Source organism: Poecilia formosa, unplaced genomic scaffold (genome assembly GCF_000485575.1).
Source record: "Poecilia formosa unplaced genomic scaffold, Poecilia_formosa-5.1.2 Scaffold862, whole genome shotgun sequence".
In the NCBI taxonomy this organism is placed as follows: domain Eukaryota; kingdom Metazoa; phylum Chordata; class Actinopteri; order Cyprinodontiformes; family Poeciliidae; genus Poecilia; species Poecilia formosa.
Window position 1 is genome coordinate 24,663 of NW_006800801.1, and position 10,128 is coordinate 34,790.

Below are 10,128 nucleotides of genomic sequence, written 5' to 3' on the forward strand. Positions count from 1 at the left end.
GCCCAGTTCAGTTTGACTTGAAAAAATGGCCGGTACTTTGAGTTCGGTAAAATAAATAAATAATAGTAGTACAGCAGTCACCGTGTTTTACTTTTACAATACACAAGCAAACGCAGCATTGTAAAAAAATAAAATAAAATTATCGTGAGACTCCTGGCACACCAGGAGTCTCACGGAGTCAACTACAAATATTTCAAAATATTATTCATAGAAAAGAAAGTGTTCTTATTTATTTTACTTTACCAGTGAGGTAGCAGAAAGGCAAATCCAACTTTTAATCCAACCGAAGTCCAAAAGATATATGTTGCAGGGTCCGGCTAAGGAGCTTGAAATGTCGTCTGACCAGTTTTGGCGCTTCGCGAAGGTTCTTGTTCCCATGATGCAATGCGTAAAGTTGAAAATACAGTAGAAATACCTGTAAAACTAAAAACGGAAAAATTCCTTCAAATTTCTACGGTACATTTACCAGTTTTTTTTTTACAGGTTTTTTTTTTACAGTGTGGGGCTACCACAACTTGTACTGTTTCCCTGGTTTATACAGTACAAAGCTTAACCTCATGTATGTTGTTCTTCCATGGACAACAGACTGTTGTTCTAACAGTCAAAAAAAGTCAACTATGTTTAAAGATCTATCCCTCTTTTCTTAAATAAAAAGTTATATCAAACCCATGTTGTTATTTTTAACCCTTTGTACACACAGTTTACCCATCATCTGCCAATAAAATAGTGTTTAACACCAGTGAAGAAACTTTTAGTGGTATGTTCTGATCTAGACCCATCAGACCTAAAAATGTACATAAATCCCTAGCTTTCATTCAATATAAAATCAACCCAAATCTGCATGTAGATCCACGTTCAGATGATGGTTGAATCAACATTTATTCTTAACTGATTCAATGTAGAATCAACAGAAATATGCATGCAGATCCACAGTCAGATGATGGTTGAATCAACATTGATATAATGTCAGTTATGGTTGAAACCCTAACGTTGATTCAACATACAAATCACCGACTACTTTCAATGTTGTTTCAATGTCACAGCCTGACATTGATTCAATGTTGTTTCAACCATTCTGGGCTATCTGGGTACAATCTACCTGCAATGCATGTAGCTAGTGCAGGGGTGGGCAACTCCAGGCCCCGAGGGCTGGTCTCCTGCAACTTTTAGGTGCATCTCAACTTCAACACACCTGAGTCAAATAATGAGGTCGTTAGCAGCACTCTGGAGAACTTGACTGCACTGAGGAGGTGATTCAACTGTTTGATTCAAGTATGTTGGACCAGGGAGACATCTAAGAGTTGCAGGACACCGGGCCTCGAGGACCAGGATTGCCCAACCCTGGGCTAGTGTCAGCTTAAAGTCCTGACTAAATTAATATCATTGTAACCTATTTATGTCACGTTAACGATGAACAGCTGAAAAGTTACCGGGTTTATCAACTGCGTTAGCAACTTCGCTCCAACTCCTCTCCTGGTCATTTCTGCGGATATTCTTTGTATGGAATGTTGAATAAACATTAATGTTGTTTCCACATATCATCTCCGATGTCCGCTGGACTCTGGGTTGCGCCGTGTCAGCTGTTTGGGATTCCTCTCAGTAAGCACAGAGGGAAATCCACGCTTTCTGATTGGCTACCTGTCACATTCAACAGGCTTCGTTCTCGCTCCGTCTGGGAAAACCCCTGATTTAGATCGGAGCGGCCACGAGGTTCTACCACTGGACCCGATCAATCGTAACACACTACAGGATTATCGGCTACGAAATCGCAAGCGTCAATGTCAAATTTATTTATATAGCACTTTAAAACAGGTATAAAACTGCACCAAAGTGCTATACAAGAACGACAACACAAATGACAAAACGGAACACAAAACAATACATCAATTAAATGCCAAAGAGTAAAAATGAGTTTTAAGAAGTGATTTAAAATGATCCAGGCTGTGGGTAGATCTAATCTGGAAAGGTAAGTTATTCCATAAAACAGGAGCAGCAACAGAAAAAGCTCGATCTCCTTTCCTCTTAAGTCGAGTCCGAGGAACTGTCAGTAATAACTGATTATTTGACAGTAAAGTTCTGGACACAGACCGGAATTTTAAAAGGTCCCGAAGATAAGGGGGGCGGGATATCCATTTAAAACTTTATAAGTTAACAAAAGAATCTTAAAATCTATTCGATAAAAGACGGACAGCCAGTGTAAAGATGCCAGAGTTCGCCTTATATGGTCATGCTTCCTGGTTCCTGTAAGAAGCCGTGCTGCTGCGTTCTGGATCATTTGAAGTCGCTGAATCTGCGATTTTTCCATCCCTCTATATAAAGAGTAGCAGTAATCCAGACGAGTTGTTATGAAGGCATGGATAAGTCCTTCAAAGTCCTTAAAACAGAAGTAAGATTCAACTTTTGCTAAAAGCCGAAGGTGGTAGAAACTTGATTTAACGACAGAACTAACTTGTTTATCTAGCTTTAAAGAGTTGTCAAATATGAAACCAAAATTCCTAGCAGAGGTCTGACAAGACCGAGCCAAGGAACCAAGAATCTGATTTGTGTTAGAACGTTTAACATTCTAAGATTGTTGTAAGGGGAAAATCGGGGCAGAAAAGACGTGCCCATCTTCTCTATCTAAAATCTAATGATTATTGAAGGGCAATATACAGACTTCATAATCTCTATTCTTTTGGTTGAATGTAGTTATTATTTCCACTTTGGTTTTATGTTGTTTAGTTTTTATTCAAGTGCATTTATTGTTAACATAAACTGAGAGTTCATTTTATTTTTGTTTTTGGTTGTTCTGTTTACCAGTTCCAGTGGTAAGTGTTATTTTGAAAATAATGTGTATCTATTTTAGGCATGATATTGCTTGTATTATTATGTCATTTCCATTAAATCAGTGTAAAAAAATCTTCAAACAATATTATGGTTTATCGCAATAATTTTTGAGACAATTAATCGCTCAGCAAAATTTGTTATGACAGGCCTACTACTAAGCTAAAAAAAAGTGACAGATGAGTCAGCAACCACAATAATTTATTGCAGCAATAACATCCCAGATAGCACAGAATGATTGAAACAACATTGAATCAATGACACAGTTTCAACATTGGTTACTTGGCTAGAGGTGGATGGTTGTTTGATGGGCGACCCACCGTAATCTGTCGTCTTCAACCAAAAATCAACCATTAATCAGACTTCGGCATTTCAGTGATCAGATTTCAACCACAAAACAACGTTGATTCAATGTCACAGTTTCAACGGTTTGATTGGATGGTTGTTTGATGGTTGATCCACTGTCATTTGTCGACTTCAACCAAAAATCAACGATTCTAACTATTTTTCAACGTTGATTTAACATCATGTGCTATCTGGGATATGATAATATATGCTTGGCGTTAGTATTATACACCCATCCATCAAAAAGCCAACTTGTTTTATAAAAGATAAAAAAATAAATCTAACAGGCATATATTCCTTTCAATGAAGTACATCCAGTAATACTACTCTGACAGCAGTAAGCATGGTTCTAGTTTTCCTCAGTCCATGGTTCGTACCAGGGGCGGATCTACTGGGGTGGCATGGGGTGACAGTTGCCACCCCAAACGAGAGCCTGTTGCCCACCCCTGTTGCCACCCCAGCTAGCGACAATGAATTCAATAAATAGTTATGGCAAATCGGACATTAAGCGCATGAAACTCTTTTTTCCGACAACATTGAATGCAACACAATGTAACCTGACACCCACTGCTGAGTAGTGGGAAGTGAGAGAGAAGGACAGAGTGCGAGGCAGCAGCATTAAATATTACTGGACTGGACATTACATGATTTATCGTAAGTCACACATGCGCCATTGCTGTCCATTGAGTCAGGAATATCGGTGGTCAGGAAAATACTACAATCACGCAAAGAATCAGAACAACGGACGCAATGTTTAGCAGTTAATTCAACCATAGATGATGGTAATAAGGGCTTCAGATTTCACAGGTGAGGAAAACGTTACCATTGACCAAGTCAGCAGTGGGTCAGTTATACTAGCCTAACTGTTGCTGGCCTGGTATTGACTTTGATAACATTAGCATGTGCTGCGCAGTTCGGTGTGTCTTGGTTCCGTTAGCACTAAACAACCCGCCCACCAAGTCATCAGTAGAGCAGCTTTTCAGGCGAAAACTTATTAATAATCACAATATAGACATTAAGCCTGACAACATAATATAACAGACTGGATGTTCTGTTTTAGTGTTTTTGCTACTTTTTTGTGTGGGGAATGTTTGCTTTTTGGTGTTGATTCCCCTGATCGGTGATCTCTGCTCTATCTGCTCGTTGAGCTGTTGTTTGTCGGTTGCCATGGCAACGGGTCCGCGTGTAATGCCGACGTACGGAGCGAGAAACGGCGGAATAGAAGTTGTTGGAGCTATTTTTCCTTTATTTCTTTATCCATTTGAATTTTGTTACTTTATTCTTAAATTTCTATTGTTTGTATTGTTTACAGAGTTTATTTGTAGGTTGATAATTGTTGATTTTATTTATTTTTTGTTTTATTATTTTTCTTATTTACTTTCTAAATTTACACAGGAAGTAATGTGGGTCAGTCCACTTTCTATAAGTGCAGGGGCCTGGTGAAGGACCAGCACCTGCTGGTCATTTCATTTGGGTTTGGGGTCGATGGTTTTTAGCAGAGCAAGAGAGGTAGCATGAGAACAAATGAAAGTTTGAACTCTGTAATTGTTTGGTGAAAGAGGAAAATAAATAATCAAGAACAATCAATAAGTTTGGACACTGAACCTTGTTTTGCCCGTGTCGAGAAGCATGACTCCAGTGCCTCAGTTTGCTTGGCAAACAATCAGAAGTGGTTCTGTGTAGTTTGGTTTTTCACCTGTTTATCAGCTTTATTGTGCCTTTATTGTGGTGCACTGCAGCTGCTGCAATTCATAAAAGTTAAACAAGCGACAAAAACTGAGCTAATCCCCTGTGTTTGCAAAACGTGGTGATATTTATAACAGTCGTCAAACTACGGCTCCTACAGCATATTTAAAATAAAACGATTGACCAATATAAATAGAAATTCGCCCCTTCTTGCATCTTGACAGAACTAACAGAAACTAAACTGTTTATAGATTTGTATCATGGAGAATCGATCAAACATCAGTTTTCTAAACTTTATTTTAAGTTGTATTTCATAGATATATCCAATAACAAATGGTGGCACTACTAATATTTTCATGACAGATTTCTGCTCATCCTGCATTGGGATAAAATGGTTTTCTGGACACAATGAATCACATAGCGACCAATAGGCGCTGTCCAGTCCAGTAATACACATCAATTATCAGGAGTATGAAAGATGTAAAAATAATTAACTATATACTACATTAAGAAATTGTATTTAAGCCTCGGCGCTACATGAAGCTCATTTTGAAACAATGGAAGTTAAAAACAATATTTTGTGTGTATATATATATATACACTGCCACCCCTGAAAAAATCCCTGCCCCCCTCTTGCCACCCCATAAATATTTTTCTAGATCCGCCCCTGGTTCATACCAAGCATGGTTCTGGTTCTGGTTCAAGCAGCATTCAATTTCTTGAACAAACTTCCAGAAAACTGCAAAGCTGCTGAAACACTGAATTCCTTTAAATCAAGGCTAAAAACCAATTTATTTAAAGCCTTCCATCAATAAGAACTGGAAAAAAGTTCAACTCTCCCCTCAGCATGTTGACATGTTGTTCTTTAACACCTCTTTAATTATGAGGTGTTTGTGGGTCAGTGGAAGAATTATGGGCAACCATATCCAGAAATACTCTGCTGTCATGAACCCATTTAGCTGTTGCTATGGCAACTAGGATGATGCACAGACATTTGATTGGAAAATTGACTGATAAAGTAATCCAACTAAAATGAGTTGGATTATTGGTTAAATGATCATCATCTAAACTCAGGACTATGTAATAATACTGGTCCGGACAAAGTGCTGCATGCTTGTAAGCCTATTCCAGGTTTCTCATTGAAAGTTTGCATGTTTGCAGATTTTTTTGTAAAATATGTCTAACACGTTTGAAATGACAAGCAGTTTGTGGAGCTGAAATTCTTTGGAGCAATTGTACATGAGACTCTATTGTCTGGAGTTTGCAAAGCAGCTAATCAAGGAGCACCATTCATTTCCTTTGCAGTGATTGGCTGTGGAGGTAAGGAAGACTGTAGACCTCAGCTTCTGCTGAAGAGCTAAGATGTTTCCATTGTCCGCTTCAATGAACATTGAGGTATATTTGGTGCTTGAACTATTGAAAAAGGCAGTTAGAAGGATTTTTAGAGGGAGTCTCAAGGATTCAGTGGTCTGGTCCCCAACGTACCCAACTGCCAGGTGGTCAGATGAAATACCTGTTGGTTGATCTATTTCAGCTGCTGAAATAGATCAACCAATAGAAATCCTTCCACTTTATGAAAACATAAAGTGGACTGAACCAATGAATGTGTGACAGTTCTGTTGAGGAAAACTAGGTTCTGGGCATTCGGGTCAGTGATGAAGAACAGAATGAAGTCAGGCAGGAGAAACATTCCAGCAGAGCTGTCACCACATCTGGTCAGTGTTGGGCATCACATCAGTTCTCACCTCAATATTTTCCATCTACAAAACTATCCCTAAATACTCTTATGACATGGAAAAGACTGTGAAGCCAGAGCTCAGTGTATCAAAGCACAAACGTCTTCATAAGCTGCAGGATGCAGCATAAGAACAGCTGTGTATTCTCTAATTGACGTAGGTAGGTGTGTTTCTGCATGTATTTACACTAGTTTCTCATCCAATGTCTCCAGCTTTTCACTTTAATCTACTCTGCTAATTGTTGCTCAGAGCAACTTAAAAAAAACAAAAACAAAAAAAAACAAAAACAGAGACTGTGAGTTTAACAGTAATAACTGTCAATATCCTTACGACCAGGCCTGGAGGGCTGATGTCCTGTTACTTCTATGTCTCCCTGGTCCAACACACCTGAATCAGATGTTTATGACCTGCTCAGTCTACAGTGAAGTTCTTCAGGGACTTGTTGATGAACTCATGGATTGACTCAGGTGTGTTGAAGCAGAGACATATTCAAAAGTTGCAGCACATTGGCCCTCAAGACCTCTGAGGGCTCCTTGGTCCAGATTCTCTTCTGTAACAGTTTTAACATTTATTTCATGCGTTTAATAAAAATTCTGAATTGCTGGTTAACTGTGTGAGGCTGATGTATTCAAACTGTCCAAACACTTCGGTTGATCAGTTCTTATTTAACACAGTTTTTAAAACTATTGCAAAGGAACAAAATACATACTCTTTCATTACATTGTATTATTGATTACTTTTGTCACTGGGAAGTTCTTAATTCTAGAGGTAAGTGAAAGAGATGAATGCTTTTCCTCCTCACCTCCCCTGGTTTATGGCTGCAGAGTCTGCTCCTGAGCAGATATCCTCTATCACATAGGGATTCTTATCACAGCTGACGTTCAGTGTGGTGTAGTTGGGTTTGCACACAGTGAGGAAGTAGGGTGTTGGATTGCCAGTCATTAGCTGCAGGATGTCGGTAATAAGGGCAGTCGCACAGAGGCCAAACGCATGAACACCTGAGGATGAAAGGTTTGACGTGAGATAACTGTACAAGAAGTCGAAAAATCATACCTAGGATGATAATGTGAGAAAATGCAACATGAATTAGGAAGAACCAAGCGTTTATTAGTCTTAAACCAAAAACTAAAAGTGCTCATACCAACAAAGCGGATGGCTCGGCGAATGAAAGAGTTGAAATTGCAGCCAGCTGCGTTGATGCTAGCCTCTGTTCCAACGCCAGTCTTCCTCCGAGAGAGGCAGCAGAACAAGATGGCCTCTCCAATCATGATCTGGAGAACAATCACTCATTTATTGCATGTGCTTTCATGTAGATGTGGTTGGTAAAAATTTTACTGAGGATGACAGCAGACTCAACATTTAGTCTTCAATGTGTTCTTTGTTACTTACTTGTTAGGCTTAACCTTTGCTGTACACATTCTGGTTGGTACTGGATCATTGTTGCCCTTAATAATGTTTATATATTTTCAGATTTAATCCAATTCAATTAAATTTTTAATATGGCATCAATTCACATCGTATACAATCATATCAAGCAACTTACAAGACAGACAGACACAACATATGATCTAATAAATCCAAGATGTTACAGTTTCATTCAAGTTATAAAACAAAGCACCTTCCATTCATTATTCCAACTGATAGAATGTTTTCTAAGTAATCCTAGCCAGCTGCATTGAGCCACTAACTTCCCAGTAATCCGCCTCCTGAGCAAGGATGTGGGAAAAGTCAACAATTGATCGTATCAAGCCATTAACTTTATTGAATTCTGGGCGTGGTGGTGGCACAGGGGTAAAGTGCGCGACCCATGTACAAAGGACCGTCACAGGTTTGGCCTGGACCAATGACCTTTACTGCATGTCATCCACTGTTCTGTCAGATCACTATCAAAAAATCCTAGAAAAAAAATTTCCTGACTTTCTATGCTTGGTGCTTGGCTGTCTGACGTGCGGCCATGGGGTGGAGGGAACTGTGTGACTGGGTGGAGGGTTGACCTCTTACATCTCCTGTGTCTCTATGGCTGACATTCCTGTGCCTTGCTGACCATCTACCAATGTGTGGGGCGTACACATTGCCCTGGGTCGGTGCCTTATTTCTGTCTGCCTGGGGTGCTCGATGATGAGGTTCAGAGGTGAAATGTAAGAATAAGTTCACTTAAATGTCCATTCATTCATTCATTCATTCATTCATTCATTCATTCATTCATTCATTCATTCATTCAGTCAGTCATTCAAACAAACAAACAAAATGCATTTGAACTGAAAAGTGTAGCTCACTCTGTATAACATTGCAATTTCAAAACACTTTATTAAAATGTGATGAACCTTTGAACTGCCACCCTCAGCCTCAGGCCATGTGAATGACAGCTCAGTCTGCAAATTCCATTTCACTTTGGAGCCCCAGCTGAGGTTGTATGTGAACCTCTGGCTGTATTATTGTACAGTTTATGAGACTTTATACTTCTAACTACAGTTATAAGGTACACCTTATAAAGTGAAATATTCTGAATAAAATATTTTTTTTAATACTGATATTTTCCCATATTCAACCATGTGGTTTTCCAAAGAAACAGGAACTCTGTGCATGTTTATGGTCTAATACTCACAGTGATGGCTGGTCCAGCGAAGGCCAGGCTAAGCAGCATCAGCAGTGGGATGACCTCGTGGTTGGGGTCGATGTAGGGCAGGCTCAGGCTGCGGTCGTGGCAGTTATATCCAGAATTCACCGGCTTAAACACATCGGTCCACTCCAGGAAGTAGAGACTGACCACAGATGAGACCAGGATGGGCAGCTATGGAGACCACAGTCATACAGAGTTACCACACTTCCAGGTCATAAAAGCTGAAGCTTATGTAGAATTCCAGTCAGTATTTTTTTATGGCTGTAGCTGCTGTTATGGTCTTTTGGATCAATGAGCATGTTCATTTGATTCAATGATGCATGGAAGATTATGGATGTAACCTATAAAAAGAAAAATGGAAGATGTTGAATCCAATTAACAACTAACTTGAAATGTACCCACTGATCCTAAATGTGATCACTAAACTCTAGTGAAAGTGCATTTGACATATTTAGGGTTTAGAAACAACAGAGGACGAACAGTGAGGCATCTGGTCAGACATGTAGGATTAAAGCTCATCTTAATGTCTCATCGCTGTGCAGTTCTGTGGAGGCTGCTGGAGCCAGGCAGTCACACAGCTCAGCTGAGCTGCAACAGGCTGAGAGGCTGTCTGCATCTCAGATACAGCATCACAACTCACCTGTCACAGAGTCAGTGGACAGGACTCTGGGAGCTGAACAGGTCGGAGGCCTGCTGTTGGCAGGAAAGATTTTCTGCAGTGGTCTATACTGCACTGAATCTGAAGAAGCCTCTGACTGAAGATGCTCTGCCTTCCCAAGACAGTGTCATGTCCTAAGGATGACCTGAGGATGGTCAGGGTTGTCCATTATTTTCTTGACCCTATGAAGAATCCTTCTTTGCATAAGAAGGTTGGAAAGAAGACAGTCTTCCCCAGAACAGAACCAGAACAGAACCAGA

General features: G+C 39.7%; 2 protein-coding genes across 3 annotated transcripts in view; both read right to left on the reverse strand.

Moving 5' to 3' along the window:
• Positions 1-9,410, reverse strand: part of LOC103131866 (phospholipid phosphatase-related protein type 4-like) — a 27,051-nt gene extending 17,641 nt beyond the window's left edge. The window contains exons 1-3 of one of the 2 annotated variants that reach the window (XM_016666961.1): positions 9,196-9,409; positions 7,732-7,861; positions 7,393-7,588 (exon numbers count right to left, since the gene is read on the reverse strand). In XM_016666961.1, coding sequence (XP_016522447.1) covers positions 7,393-7,588; positions 7,732-7,861; positions 9,196-9,234 — 365 coding nt within the window. In that variant the 5' untranslated portion in view covers positions 9,235-9,409. Of the gene's footprint in view, positions 1-7,392; positions 7,589-7,731; positions 7,862-9,195 lie in introns of both variants that reach the window. The other variant, XM_016666962.1, reaches the window with a different exon arrangement.
• Positions 9,411-9,853: 443 nt separating this feature from the next.
• The window catches only part of LOC107832898 (phospholipid phosphatase-related protein type 4-like), a 17,690-nt gene continuing 17,415 nt past the window's right edge, over positions 9,854-10,128 (reverse strand). Inside the window, exon 5 of the mRNA XM_016666960.1 lies at positions 9,854-9,923. Within this exon, the coding sequence (XP_016522446.1) occupies positions 9,854-9,923 (70 nt within the window). The remainder of the gene's footprint in view (positions 9,924-10,128) is intronic.